General features: G+C 37.7%; 1 protein-coding gene across 1 annotated transcript in view; it reads right to left on the bottom strand.

Moving 5' to 3' along the window:
* Nucleotides 1-15883, bottom strand: part of zmynd11 (zinc finger, MYND-type containing 11) — a 37108-nt gene that overhangs the window by 11398 nt on the left and 9827 nt on the right. The window contains exons 3-8 of the mRNA XM_084731537.1: nt 13330-13489; nt 10501-10524; nt 8636-8662; nt 3953-4114; nt 2570-2647; nt 1287-1379 (exon numbers count right to left, since the gene is read on the bottom strand). Coding sequence (XP_084587663.1) covers nt 1287-1379; nt 2570-2647; nt 3953-4114; nt 8636-8662; nt 10501-10524; nt 13330-13489 — 544 coding nt within the window. The remainder of the gene's footprint in view (nt 1-1286; nt 1380-2569; nt 2648-3952; nt 4115-8635; nt 8663-10500; nt 10525-13329; nt 13490-15883) is intronic.

Below are 15883 nucleotides of genomic sequence, written 5' to 3'. Positions count from 1 at the left end.
CACACACACACACACAGACACACACAGACACACACAGACACACACAGACACTGGGCAGTCTGGGCAGTGCTCCAGTGTGTCTGGCAGAGGCTGGTTGTGATGCACCACTGACCACAGCACAGCAGAGTCCTGCCTGACCTCACACACACACACACACACACACACACACACACACAAACTCAAAATTCAACCACAAAATCTCAACTTACTACACTTGCCCTGAAAAAGGTGTTACGAACGACATCTCAAATCAAACTCTCTGAGCACACTGAATCTGTACCCAAACTGTTGTCATAACTTTTATTGATAATTTCCAATGCAGTCTCCATAATTTGCCACTGCAAAGGAGAAAGAAAATGAAAGGAAACAAAAATCTTTGCAAAAAAAAATTCAAAGAAAGAAAAGATGTCGATTCACAAAGGACTAATATTGCCACATAACCTCCGTGTTGAAATATGGTAAGTAAATATGGTAAGTGGAATTTTTACCTTACAAATTAAGGACAAAACAGATTTGCATGGGATTAAAATTACATACAGCTTCTGCAATCACAATTACAAATTACTAGAGGTCCCCAGGAAATAGCAGTCCTGGGAAAATATTAGTGGTGGGACAAAACAAAATCTGATTGTAATTAGAATCATGATTCTTTTTGTTACAATTCCTGAATTGATATTTTGGATTGCTGAAGTGATTTTTATACATATAAATAACTACTGCTAAGTCTGTTAGCGCAATACTAACACATTATATCGACTTGATGAGCAAGAACAGCTAGGTGCAGCACTTTACCTCAAAAAGTATATATTTTATTCTTTCTCTTGTACATTTTACCTACTGGTTTTATATGCACTTTTATAGGCATTTTTTATATGAATGGCCTGTCCTTAATTTCATGTGTGAAGCATGTTCATTTAAAGGCTCACATTTGTGCTGTGTGCAATTTTCAGGGGCTCTATTCATTTTAACATTTTATTCATTATTTTGTATGATACTTGCTTGCTGAATAGGGCTAAAGTTGTCTATATACGCAGCTAACATAAGCAGCTAAATGCTAATGTAGCAAAACTTCAACACAGACAGTTTGCTATAATGTAAATATATACAAATATTTAAAAAAGAAGCAGTTGTCAATTTTTCAAGTGTGTAAAATAGAAGGAGAAGGACAGAATAGAAAAAGTGGGTGTGTGAATAAGTCATCAGATAAATAAAAAAGTATGTCGAAGTAAAAAGGTTAGGGCAGTGAAAAGACAATTTCACAGAGTGACATTGGGCATGATGGTTACCTCCTGGATGTTTGAGACATCCAGCGCGGTGTGGATCAGCCGTTTGAACATGGGATGTTTAGTGTCTTTGCCTTTCTTGTTCAGGTCCACTGCCTGCAATGTAGAGGAGGGATAATGATTTAATACCACTTTATAGAGAGGAGGAGGGGGGGGGTGTTAGATGGAGTAATGAAGCAGGGACACATGGGAGGCCTAAAGAGATGGAGGGTAAATGAGATGAGATTTGATACCATTTTTATAGGGAGCGGAGGGATGAAGGGAGACGGGAAGGGGAGAACAAGAGAGGTGGAGACAAAGTAATGAGATTTAACACAACTTTTATACAGAAGAGGTTGGAGAGAGAGAGGAGAAGAAAGAATAGAGGAGATCAGAAAGCACATAGAGGTGTACTTGATAAAAAGACTGAGGAAGGGTGGGGTAATGGAAGGAGATTGAAGGGGGCGTTTTTTCTTAATTGGGCAGAAAGTGTGGGTCATTGTAGTAGTTTTACAAGAGGAATACTTTAAAGACCACAGCAGAGGCCATAACCACAGAATAAGGGCAGAATTAAGGCCGTCAAATCCAATAAAATTACACAAATCAAATCTGTTTTTACTATCTTTTCTTTTTAAAGCTTACACATATTTTAGATGTTTCAAAAATGCTCATTTAGCCTCCAACCTTCGAGCGGACAGGCTGGCATATGTGTTTGACAGCTGAGCCAACAGAGGCACCAAGATGCAATGTAAACAAAATTGTGCTGCTAACTGTGCCATGAAAGAATGAGGCCCAGTGCAAGTGCAAAAGCACAGGCTAAGCTATACTCACTGGCTTTAAGGAAATAAAGTCAATCTAACATGATTAAAACTTCCTGCAGTATAAGAACAAAGCTAAATTAAACAAAGTCCAGTTCAAGTTAAATCTAGCTGAAAATAGCAAACATACCTTGTGAGTGGCAAAAAAAGACCCTTTATCTGCTGAAAATAAGGTTGGTTTTGGCTATCAACATGTACATTTCTTTAAAACATGACAAGAACAAAGAGCTATAAAAATAAATAACAAAATGAATAGATTTAAAAGGGCAATTTATAAAATTTGGACAACACCCAAGCCCTTGGAAAATGGCCAGGGTCAGTTTGAAAATATTAGTCTTTCTAGGACACTTCAGCGAGTGAACACATTAAAATGGCAGGCCAAAGAACTACATCGTTACAAAGTGCAATTGACAACAATCTGCATAGGGAGTTTAAGGAGGATAACAAGAAAAAAAAATCAATATAAAAAAAGCATATGGTTGTTCTCACCCTCTCTTTCATACGCTGGACAATGAAGCGCAGGTATTTACTCATCTCCTGTTTGTTCAGGTTCTTCTTTTTACTGCCCTGCAGGAGGAGAAGGGATAACATGGAGAGAGAAGGAGGAGGGAGGGAAAGTTAAAACACACAGCAGGTTCATGCTCTAATACACAGACACACTGAAATTTAATATCTATATTAGCTTATGACAGAAATACAATGTCATAAATAAACAAATGCAAGAGTCTGACAATGGAAGTGAAAAAATGAACAAAGAGGGACAGAGACAAGAGAATTTGGTCTATTTCTGCAGTAAACTGATTTCTTAAATATCATGAACACAAAACCCTTCATTGGAGTTAGGGTCCAATGAAGGGTTTACTGATGATGTCCACTGTCAAACATGGATGATGGACAATGAGATCATTGTTAGATATTGTTCTTGGGACGGGAGTATTATAATTTTTGATATTATATAGTAGGACACAACTACAAACTTGGCACAAACCTGAAGAAAGCACTTCAGAGACGACCAAGTATAGCTTACCGGTGGTTATGTCACACCTGATACATATAGACTTATATTTTTAAAGAAACTGAAAATGTAAATGACAGCTGTCAGGGCATAAAACAACTCACATGTCGTTGTTTTTTTTTTTTTTTTTTTACATATCCAAACCTGACAATAGCAATAGCTAACCGTCAGTGCAAAATTAAAAAAAAAAAACTTATTTGTTTATGGCTAATCAGAAAAACAGTAATTAATTAGTTCATGTTGCTGAAGCGCAGCCAAGTAATTAACCAAATGGTTACTTTCAATGTGACCTGAATGAGACTAGGTGTAAAGCCAGTTCACAATCTGTGGTCAGTGACTGTCAGCTTTTATCAATGGACGATACCCAACCCTGATCTGGGTAAGAGAAATGCTGTCATCACCATTTCTGCTGGAGAGACTTTTTTGTTTCTGTACAGACACATTTTAGAGGTCTCAATGTCAGTAAGAAGCCCAAATGTAGAGAGCAAGTTTGTTTTTAAAACATTTTCTTCTTTGCTGCAATAATCTCTGGAATATTGCAGAAAAAGTTATTACATATCAGCTAAGCGAAGACTTCAGAAATAAAAGTATTGCCGTTGTGGCAGTGTGGAGGATGAAAGAACAGATCATGACTTGTAGAGGCACATGTAAAACCAGCAGCATATAAATGCCTAAATTTCCTCCATACTCTAACATTCACCTAAACCTTACCTTAACCCTAATACCTGTTCTTAATCCTTAAACTTCCCTCTGAAATAAATGAGGATTGGATAAAATATCTTTATGCTCATTCAAAATTAAAAAATGGACATAATAGTCATTTAAGAGTAGACGCACTTCGGAGATTTACCACCTACCCTGCAGACGACACACTGCCAGTGGGATCCTCCGTCTCTGGGCTTGAAATCCTCTGACAGACACTTGAGGTGATAAACTCGGAAGCAGTTGTCACATGTGAGGACGTCGCCTGGTAGGTGACACTCAAAGCAGTACCAGTCGTGGCTCTCTGTCTCCCACTCCTGCAGGGAAGACACAGCAGAGTACAAGTTTGGGTGACCCCCCCCTCCAACCCACCGACCACGGCAGGGGAGGAAACAACTGTCTTCATCCTCCGGCCTTGATTAAAACTAGCTCTAAGTTTTATGACGACTGAAAAGATTAAGTTAGAAGAACCAGGTTTAAGTTAAAGCTAAATACAAAACAACACTAACTGCAAGATATACCAAAAAATTGCTACTTTTTATTTGCCACTATTCCAAAATGCACCAATCCGACAAATCCTAGTACTGCACAGAAAATATGTGTTCATAAATTCCACTGAGGGTGACCAAATAGCTCCAGATCATAGCATGATTGTAATATCTATGCACCCTCTCACTCCCAGGTGTATTTCAACAGCAACAACTTTTTATTTTACTTTGCTTCCAAATGTGAATATGGACATATACCAAGTGTAAGAGGAGTCAAACTGGCCTTAGCGACAGCAGGTGGTGATAGCATGGAGTTCATAGCATTTAGCCAAGAGGTGTCTAATTCAAATTGTGAAGCAGCTAAAAAGATCCAGGAGGAGAAATGGGTGAGTGCCTGATTCTAATCAAAATCGTCCATTTTTACTCTATTTGATTAAGACAAAGTTGGTCAAATGTGTAACATTTGAGATCTTTTATGTCCTATGTTTTGATAAATGACATGTTTATATGTTTCCTATGCAAGGAATTTAAAAAAGTATCATAGAGAGGTTTTGGTACCTTAACTTGGGTATCGTACATTGTAATACTGTAAACCAGTGGTATCCAACCGTGGTCCTCAGGGACCCCTGTCCTGTATGTTTTAGATGTTTCACACACACCTGAACACACCTGATTCAAATGATCAGCTCATCATCAAGCCTCTGCAGAAGCCTGACAACAGCCTTATCATTTGAATCAGGTGTGTTGGAGCAGGGAAACATCTAAAACATGCAGGACAGGGGTCCCTGAGGACCAGGGTTGGGCACCACTGCTGTAAAAGGTCTGAGCGATATGCAGCTCTCTGCCTATCATAATGTTAATCATAGAAATGCTCTACCAACTGAACTACAGCAGCACCCCTCTAATACACACACTTGTTACAGTGTTCTTGTCTTATACTAATTTTCATTAATGGGTTCAAGTGAAGGGCAGAGACGGGAAGCATGAGCTGTTAAAAATTCAACTACTCATCAACCTGTCAAGAGTCCAACTCCACCCACTCACAGTCTGGACCTACTGAGCAGGGGAGAGCAAGAGAGTCGTGACTGAGTGCCGCTCAATGAAAGCTAGAGAAAAGAAAAAAAAAAACAGTCTCTTTCTTGATCTTTTCTCCATGTGTTCATGTGCTGCTGGCCATGTTGAACTGGAGGAAGAAATTCTGATTGTGTGGTTTGAATCTTAGAAGAGCATCTTACCGGGATTGTGTAATCGTACATAGCCCTGATAGGTCTTTACACCAAAGACTTAAACAAGAATGTACACTACAGCAGGTTCTTCTGCCTTAAGACACATAGCGATTTAAAACAAGTTAGGCTAGAGTGCCTCAGTCGGAAGTGTAGGGGTGTAACGTTACCAAACACATCCATAAATAGTCATGAGGACAAAAGGAGTGCAGACAGCTCTGACATTCATGCTGCCAGTGTGGCTGCAGTGCCAAAGACCCTGATCAAAAGCAGGACCTGCCAGGAGGAAGCACTCCACACTCTGAAAGATAGGGGTTCCTCTTTTACAGGACAACCTATAACTGTTAAGATACCTCACCAGAACTGAGAATGGGAGGTTGTGATGGGCAACTTTTTATAACTAATTAATCAATAACATATCAATAGATAAAAACCTTTTATGTAGCCAGAGGGTTGGCTGCTTTTAGCCATCTTCCCACTGCTTCCCTACTCTGGTTAACAGCTCTGCACTGTCAGTGTCAAGCTGGGACATGCCAGATAGTGGAGCAAGGCTGAGCTGCAGGGTTAGCGTGCCTTCTAATGACCCATTTTTGTTGTTTAAATAACCCAGCTACGGTATAAACCTGAAAAATATACTACCTCCCTACCTTCAAAGCAGTCTGGCAGTCCACCAATGTAATAAAGGTATTAAAAAAGTATATTCAAAGCAAAGCCTGACAGACATTTTTTCTACTCTCTCTAAGTTACCTCAAACTTATCTTGGACTTTTCTACACTGACATTTCTTCTTATCTGCTGACAACAAAGCTGCGATAAACAGGCTGAAATATTGGCTAAAATAATTGTCCCTACATACATAGTTTTTGTATTTATAGCAGACTAAAATTTCTTTCCACATAAACAAGCATTAGGGTTGAAAGATTTTGAAAAAAAATCTGATTGAAATTATTTCGACTAATATTGCAGTTGCAACATGATATGCAATATTGGAGGGAATAATAATTATAATAAATAAAAATATATACATCATTATTACATGGTTTTCTTCACTTGTCCAGACAGGCAAGTGGATCAGAAATCTACTTGCCCAAGGTAAATTTTTACCTGCCCCTACACAAATTGTTTTATTAAAAGTTATTAAACAACAAAGCCTTAAGTTAATTGTGAAGTTTAATGTAGGGATAGAACATCTATAAAATGTCATAAAATATTTCAAAGTCTAAGGTGATGTCTTTAATTGTCTCCTTTTGTTCGTCTAAAACCCAATGATATTGAGTTCAATATGATAACAAATATTGTACCTACTGCCATTTGAAAATTGCAGCTAGGTTTGTGGATTGTTGCATTTTTAGTAATTCTTTGGCTTATATACAGATTCGTAGTACATGAGCAAAATACTAAATCATGATCATGGTTAGATCACATTCTTAATCCCAGACTTTATCTGGAAACAAACAAGTTCAACCACTGTGTTCATGTGTTCCCAAAATGAACAGGACTGAAGGAGGAAAATTTCGAGTCAAGTCAATTAAATGTGAATATACTCTGAAAACCAGCCACAGATTCCTCAAAGGACTTCTATTTTTTAGGGCGTAAGAGACTCTTCACCCACACAAACACTTGACAATATAGAAATGGTCCTTGAGTTCTGCCGAATGTCAACAGGCACTTCACTATTGTTGGATTGTCTGATGAAAGACAAGTGGCTGACTTCAAAAGGCTGAAGCTCTCTAAGCCAAGGACACAGTGTCTGTAGTTTCAGCAAAGTGAGTTACAACAAGAGCATGGACAGAACTGGGCCCAACATAACGTTTGAGTACTAGAGGAAAAAGACACTGAGCGTTAAAAAAATTGCAAAACACAAGAGTGTTTTCAGTCCATGCACAGGTAAGATATTCAGATAAAACTGGGTTGAATACAAGCCCCAAAATATTTAATCCCTCAAATTTAGCTGCAAAATCTGGAAAAAGATTCCAAAATAACACCAGAAATCTGTCTTTTGGTTCTTCTCTAAACACCCGTGAAATACCTTTTTTTACTCTTTGAAGGGAGGAATGGGCCTTGACTAAAAGCTGCCAACAAAGGCAGGGACTTGGATCGTGAGAGAGGAGGAGTTGAGGCAGTTGGAGGGCTGGCTGCCTTTAGCCAACTTCCCACTGCTCTTCTACTCTGGTTAACAGCTCTGCACTGTCAGTGTCAAGCTGGGGCACGCCAGAGAGCCGAGGAAGGCTGAGCAGCAGGGTTAGCGTGCCTTTTAATGACCTACACAAAACAACTCCAGGATTCACCCCAACATCTGGCTTCTTTTAGAGGTAAACTGGTTTCACCTTTAGTCTGACATATTCTTAACATCCATATAAATCAAACAATGCGTTGTAACTAAAAATGCACTTTTGTGAATTGTACCAAGATTTCTACAGTCTTTTATCTTATAAAAGATGAAGATATTGATTGTTTCAGCTGATAACAATAACCAATGAGTACCTGGTTCTCATGATCAATACAGACAAGATAACCAATAATTTCACATTTTTATTTTAAAAAGAAGTTCAAATGACCTGTAGTTAATGCACACCTGAGGATAAGGAAAGTTAAGGTGTAGTGAGTAAGGACGGATGATTTAATATTCCATAGCTCTGACTGAACCAAACTGAACTCACGTCACTGTGGCAACAACAACAACAAAAAAATCAGTTCTGACTCTTCTTAGAAGTTAAACAAAAAACTTTGTAAATAAGCTTCAGTTTTTATAGAACATTTTGCCCAAGAATTCAAATTAAATGTTTGACTTTATTTGTCAAATCAGATATCATTATAGGCAATATTTACAAGCTAATATATGGTGATGTCAATATAGACTGATAAAAAAATTAAATTATTTGTTGCACACTACTTCAGGGTAGGGGTGGGCAATATGTTTAAAATCAAATAACTATCACAGCTTAAGTAATTGGAATTATAATATCATATATCACATTCCATATAACAACAATATTGCTAGTGGATACAATAAATAAATATGGATGTCCGTTTTGGCTTACTTAGCAAATTAAATACCTGAATGAATCACATATTAAATCACATACTTAATCACATTGATGCAAAAATCATATGAAGTCCAATATTACCATAACGCTGTCCTGCTCAGTGATTGCCTATGATGTTAAAGGAAAAGACAAAATTGTATGGTAAAAACTGTGACAGTACAAAAGCATATATACATTTTTATTGTCTTGCATCATGTATCCTCCTATTGCCCAGTCCTAATTCAACATTTCCAGGAAACTGCTTAACCAAGATGGTAAGCCACTCATAATACTTGAGGGTCACAAACATTAAATATAGCATTCACGTCATTTTTATGATGTTTGCAGAGTGGTCTTGTGTTTAGAGCAAAGCAGCCCACGTCCCACTATGAAACTTGTATAGGAAATCACTGAGGAGGGTGTAAAGATGAATACAATGTTTGCACAAGGAAGTTCACTCAAGTTTGTCAAAATAATGGGTTAGTAAATTCAATGAAGTCGTGTGCTTGGGCTCTCTTTCACAGTGTAAAAATCATTGCTGTCAAAGTGCATCAACACATCATATCATATTCATCATCATGCATCACAAGTGCACAGACTTAAATTAATGTAACCACCAAACTTTTAAACTATCAACAAAGCATCCAACTGTTTTTAAAAGATATTCATTGGTATGAATTCTCAAATCAAAGGTAATCGTTTTGGGCAAACCTGGATTTCATCCAGTCTGACTTGAGCAGTGCATTTAAAACTTGTTTTCAAGAATCTGACTGTGCTATTTTTAAATGTTATGGTCAGTGTATAAATGTGCAGTTATCTGTTTGAGGAGTAAATATTTCTGAGGTCAGGACAAGGACACTGCACATGCCAGCTGGACTGAATCCAGGTACCTGCAGAGGGAGGACTGCCTCCATCTAACAACTGCTTTACAGTGTGTCTCACATTCAAACTCTGTCCACTGAGTGATTGCTAACCAGAAAGAACCAGTCGACTGTGTTACTAGCAGCAGGCACGCAGGAAACTAAAGAGCACAACCACACAAACCACAACCACCCCTTCTTCCCTTGCCCCTCCTCTGAAACTCTGTTTCATCAATTAAATGAAGAAAAAAGGAAAATAAGCATGCCAGACAGAAGTTAAGAACACGGCAGAACACACCCCCTCTGAGGAGAACTACAACTACCAAGACCAAAATACTACAAATGCACAGATGCTTGCTACCAACCTGCGGCTATGCTAGCATTGCTTGTCATCTCACTTTAAAATGTGATTCAATTAAGCAAACGCTGATTACTGTTCAAGCTGTAATTTACACTTGATATTGGGCTCGAGTTAGCAGTGTCTGAATGCCAGGGAGTGGGCACAGCTTTGAGCTGAACCAGCTGAGTGTTTGTGTTTTTAAATCAAGCAACAGCACATCTGTAGATAAGTAGCGAGCACATATTTCATCAAAATCACTGATCACTTCCACAAGAAATTTGGCCACGTAGACACAGCGCTGCAATGGACTTTCATGAAGCTTTTTACAGTGTAACTGAATGACAGCAAGTAGCTTCTGGCAGTGTGTTTAATACAGTACTGTAGGCCAGCATGCAGAGACATTTCCAAATGGAAACCTGATATGTTTTCAGGTTCCACCTAGCGTTAAATTTCATTTAAGATGCAGTGAGCAGAATCAATCACAAGCATATAACACAGTGCAAGATGACTGACTTCTCGCCACTGGCACTGAAGGCTTTCCATAAGAATTTTGATACAGCCTACAACTTGTGCACTAACCAGAACATACTGTATGCTGTTTAGTTTTTCTGCAACCTGCATAAAAAGATTCACTCAAATCCCTGACTGCACTGCATGTGGCAGAACCGATTTCTCACAGAATGATGTTAGTTGAGAGAGGGGGGAAAAAATGAAGTGATCAAATGAAGAACAAACCCTGAATTTGAAAGTAACAATGCAGCCCTTACCTTGCTTCCCTCCGCTTTCGGCTCCTGTGATTGCAAGTGATTCAGAGAGTAGTGTTTAAAAGTCCTGCTGCTAGAATAACCTGAGCTCCTCTGGACAACAACAGTATCATGTCTTCAGAGACCAACAAATTAAAAAAAAAAGCTTTTTTAAATATTGTCAGTATAAACAGACCCCATAATAACTCAATTCCCCAATCTCGCATGCTTCTTCCCATGATTCCCATGGCTCCTTTTCTGGCCTGCTCTCATAATAAAAGCCCTGGATGCAAAGGTTTCATTTATAAAACTTATTTTTAAGGGATAACTTGGATTATTTAAAGGAGGGGTTGTACTTAGCCATAGTTTGTGCATTTGCTTACAGTTGTTTTTATGTATTTTACATATTTTAGATACCTAAAAAGGCCCTTCTAAAAAATGTTTCAAAATCAATATCCATTTAGGTGTGTGCCATATTTAAAATTTCACCGCTTTACCCTGCCATCAGACAGCCTTTTCCGTGTGGAAACCGCCATTATATAATCCAAATATTACTCTCTCCAAAGCAACCAGGCTCCACTGACAAACTCACTAATTTTACTTTGCAGAACACAGAAGTTTCTACCGCTGCATCGATTGGCTACTTTTGTTTATGGTATGACTTCATCACTGTAAAAGGTGAGTCTGGATTCACCAAAGTCACACAATAACACAAACAAGAGTAACCGCTTGAGGCAGTGGTAAAATCACTGTTTTTACAAAAGCAGTTTGGTTGAGTGAGAGAGAGAGAGAGACCTATATTTAGATAACTTCTGGCTCAGATAACTTCTAAATATAACGTACCTTTAAATTGATATAGATTTTTTTAAATGGGCCTTTTTAGGTGGCTAAAATACATCCACAGCACTGCTTAGTTTCCTATACCAGCACTCCTGCTGCTTTTCCAAACTGGGGGTGTGTCAACTGCCATCTTTAGGTGATACATACCTCATACAACCCCACTTCAAATAATTTAAATTGTACATTTAAGTCAATGTACACTGGTTCATGTTGCATACAAGCACATGTTGCGCCAGAACTACTGTTTTAAGCAAAGTAGTACATGTTATAACAAAGACAAGAAGTGTAATTTCCTATCATATTCTATTCTATTCATATTCTATCACTATTCTGATCCAAATCTCATCAGTTATTTCTGTTTTTTCCTGCATATTTCTGTAGTTTAATGGGAAAGGCATAACAGATACTGCCTGAGTGTTAGTACCCTGGGGTAAAAAGCACTGGGATTAAAGCAGTCACCAAATACATGTTAATGCTACTTGCACAGTAATCCATTAAGTGCTCTTTGCATTACAAATGATAAAGAGCATGACGATTCTCCCCAGGTAGTGCTGATACACTGAAATGACACAGTCAGTGCAGAGCTACTGTAACAGAGACAAGTGAGAGCATCACTACACTGTCAACTGTTCCCCAAAACTAACAAGGGAAATAAGAGAAAATGAAAAAAAAAAGAATTCCACATGAAAAGAGGAAAATAATAATATCAGAACACTGGATAGCAGGGGCTGCCTGAGCAAGTCAAAAGATGATGCAGGCTACTGAGAAATACATTGAAAACTGTGGTTGGTTTGATGTCTTTTAATGCTTGGTTGTGGCCAAAATATCACAATTTCTTGATCTTGTATAGGCTTTTTAACCATCCTTGATCATTATACAATACTAATATGTCCTCCATGTAATGCCTGCATGCTCTGACTCTGTTAACAATGTGTTCACACTGCGAGCAATGTGACAGATAGGTGGTTACACCCGGATTTCACTATCTGTGTGGTGGTCTAAAACAGGGCCAGTTCACCACTGCACAAGTTTCAAGCCACCAAAAGAGTGCGTGCACTTGTACATGTGTCTCACTTGCACAGAAATCCATTACGTGGTCTTTGCATTACAAATGGTAAATGTGATTTCTATTCTAAGCATGTATATACTTCCCCTTTATGGACAGTATTTACTGAATTTGTATATTGTTTTCTGTCACAAATCTGCAGCCATTATAAACTGATGCAGTAATCAAGCTATTGTAAAAATTAAAAACTGAAATTCCCATAGATGAAAGCAACACAGCCATTCTGCATGTGTTGCTTTTGAGACTTTAATTTGTTTATTATTAGCCTTTCTAAAGCTGTGAACAATTAGTGGACAGAAAATTAACCTGCAACTATTTTGATAGCTTGATTAATCATTGTGAATGATCTTTCCAGCAAAAAATGTCAAACTTTGTCTGGTTCCAGCTCATCAAATTCCTGAATTTTCTGCTTTTATTTGTCTTATGGTAATGTGAATATCTAAAACTGATCGTCATCACATTTGGCTCTAAGAAACTGCAATGGACATTTTTTACTTCTTTCTGATGTTTAACTAGAACACATTATTAATCGATCAATCAAGACAACAAACAGCAGAATTAAAATAATCATTACTTACAGCCCTAAACTATTCTAATAAATGTTTTAGTTTTGGCTGGCTAGAATTATATTTATCATATTGAATAAAACAAAATCCCATCAGCAGGGAAACAATATATCAAGTTAAAGGCTGTTGAAAGCAAGGTGTTGTTATGCAGTTGTTTAAAGTTAAATTGAACTTTCAGCTCTTGGGAAATGTGAACTTCCAGCGATCTAAAACCTGGTGCTCACAATGTGAACACAAAGGCACCAACAGAAGTCTATTGCTATACATGGAGACACACACCAGTAAATACCTTACATTGAAATGTTGAATTTGCTCACTTTTGACCACTAACGCAAAATCTAGAAAAGGGATGCACTGTTCACTGTTGCCTGTTAAACTTACCATCTCATCCCCGGGCAACCAGTACCCTTCCTGCTCGATGCCAGCCTTGGAGCCCTTGCAGCCAACAGTAAGGGTCTCCACCACGAGGCCATCCTTCACAGCCAAGCTCAGCTGTCTGGCAGTCTCTTTAGGGTGCATGCCAAAGACACGGCTCAGGTACCTGTGCAGGTGGAAGTTGAAAAGAAATTGAGCAATGTGTGATGGCAGCTGTGCTGATGGTAGCCATTTTTACATGCTAGCCAAACATGACCATTTAAATTCTCAATCTGCTGTCGGGGGAGACCTTGGCGGAGACCTAGAAACTGAATTACTGCTGCTGTCATAAACTTTAAAGTTTAAACGGTTGTTTATGGGTCAAGTGAGGCTTAAGACCCTTTACATCCATGAAACCAGTTCTAATAAACACATGATCATCAGTCAAGGGAGCATGCATTTTTTTCCACGGTCTTAAAATTACTTTCCTTTGTAATTTTCCACCAATAATTCCCCAATGCTACATAAATTAAATTCATTCTACCCAAGAAACAGATTACAGGCAGTCTTTCTTATCTCTGTCTTCCTTTAATGTTCCTACGTTTTCCTGTTCGCGAGCACATGCAATTCAAATAATGGCCCACTTGATTCCTGCAGCTGCCTGCTGACTGGCAGTAAACCTCTCTGAACAAGGTCACGTATCCTCTACTGTGGCAGACAGCCAGCGAACAGAATAAGTCAGTGGGGAATCAGGTGAGAGTCTGTATTTACTCCTCTGACTTACAAAGAAGGGGACTATAGTGTGACTGTGAGGTGAGCACAAGTCAGACAGGATTACTTAAACCAGAGATTCTAAAACGAAGATACCACAGGGAACCCTGAGGTAAACATTTATCAAATTTCTGTAGTTCCACATTTTGCAGTAAAACAAATTTTTAGGTGATTTAGTGTTAAAACTCACACACACAGCTTAAAGTGTTTTAAGAACACCTAGCTTTAACCCAGTCTGGTGATTCGTTGAAGTAACCAACGTCATCAATTATGAAAACACGTCCATTTGCATGACGTGCATCGACATGTTGCTATGAACTGCTGCAACTGGTCAGAGCATGGATTCACCCAAAGAAGAAACTGTAGTGAACAAACCTCCCCTCGATCTTCTTATGTGTGGGAGTACTTTAAACAGAGATAAAATAGTTTGCTCCTCTTTAAGCTCTCTTAAAGGCTTAATGTGATCACAGCAGTAGAACTGTATTCACAAATGCATGAAACGAAGCACTGGGTGCTCTGTCCTCCTGCAGCAGCAGCAACAGACAGACAGCACCTTCATGTTTACTTTCTGCAAGCACCCAGGCATGATAGGATTATCAACACGTAGAACATTTCTTTTAGTAGTAGTCAGTCATTTAAAAATTATTTTGTTTCTTCAGTGCCCACGTGTTGAAAATGTCTACACAACTGCGTTAATGTAATGTTCTATCTTGCGTCATCTAACAGTGTTATTCAGCTCCTTTCCATTTGCTGTTTACTTTAATGGCCATGTATGAGTGAGAAAATTGCTAAAACAAACATTTCAGGCCATTTCAATTATTTTCCTTTCCCCACACTGATGCAAAAATACATTGCCAGAGATTATCTTATCTACATATGAGTCCTGTGATTAAATAAACTGGTTGATGAATGATTTATGATTTAAGTTTTAAGTCAAGTACTTAAGTAAAAATACAGAATGTCCAGTTCAAGAAAAGAGTTGAAACAGTGACTAGAGATTAAATTAATATCCATCACATTAATCCTTTTAAATTAGACTAATTTTAAAATATGACACTATTATATTCTAATGTTCTTGCATGCATGTCTATTTTTCAGGATTAAGACCGAATAAAATCTTTTAAGTATTAATGAGAAGTTTTGGATATTTTATTTTGATTTATTTTAATTGTTATATTATTGAATAATAAAAAAACAACAATTAGATTAAGAGATAAAGTAATTATTGGATAATAAAAAAAACCCCATTAAATTAATTGGTAAAAAAAAATAATCATTAATTGCTGCCCAACTCAGATCTTTTGAGTACAAAGATAAAATGACAAACTTTATACGATTTATTGCAACTATGTAAGACTGAAATTAATGATTATTTTCCGTCTATTTTCTCAACTCACAATTTGTTGATAAAATGTCATAAAAATGCTCATTACAATTTCAAAATGACATATCTGCATTGCTTGATTTGTCAGAAAAATGGTTCAGAACTCAAAAGATGTCTAGTTAACTGTCATATAAGACAGAGAAAACCAGCAAATGTTCACATTAAGAGGCTGGACCCATCTAATGTTGGACAGTATCGTGGCCAAAGGAATTCACAATAATGATACTGTAATATCTATACAATGTTTCTTTAAAAGCCATCAGTCAAATTCAATTTTATTTATTGTCCATTTTGTCTCTTGATAAATGAATTACACATTACTTTACACTAACACGCAATGTCAGCTTTACCTTCAAACACATTCTGGTGAAAATTAAATCATAGTTACAAAACAAGTTTATTTCAATTTTATACCAATTTAGGTTT

Source organism: Lutjanus erythropterus, chromosome 12 (genome assembly GCF_056507025.1).
Source record: "Lutjanus erythropterus isolate fLutEry1 chromosome 12, fLutEry1.hap2, whole genome shotgun sequence".
Lineage (NCBI taxonomy): Eukaryota > Metazoa > Chordata > Actinopteri > Lutjaniformes > Lutjanidae > Lutjanus > Lutjanus erythropterus.
This window is presented reverse-complemented; position numbering and strand designations above follow the sequence as displayed.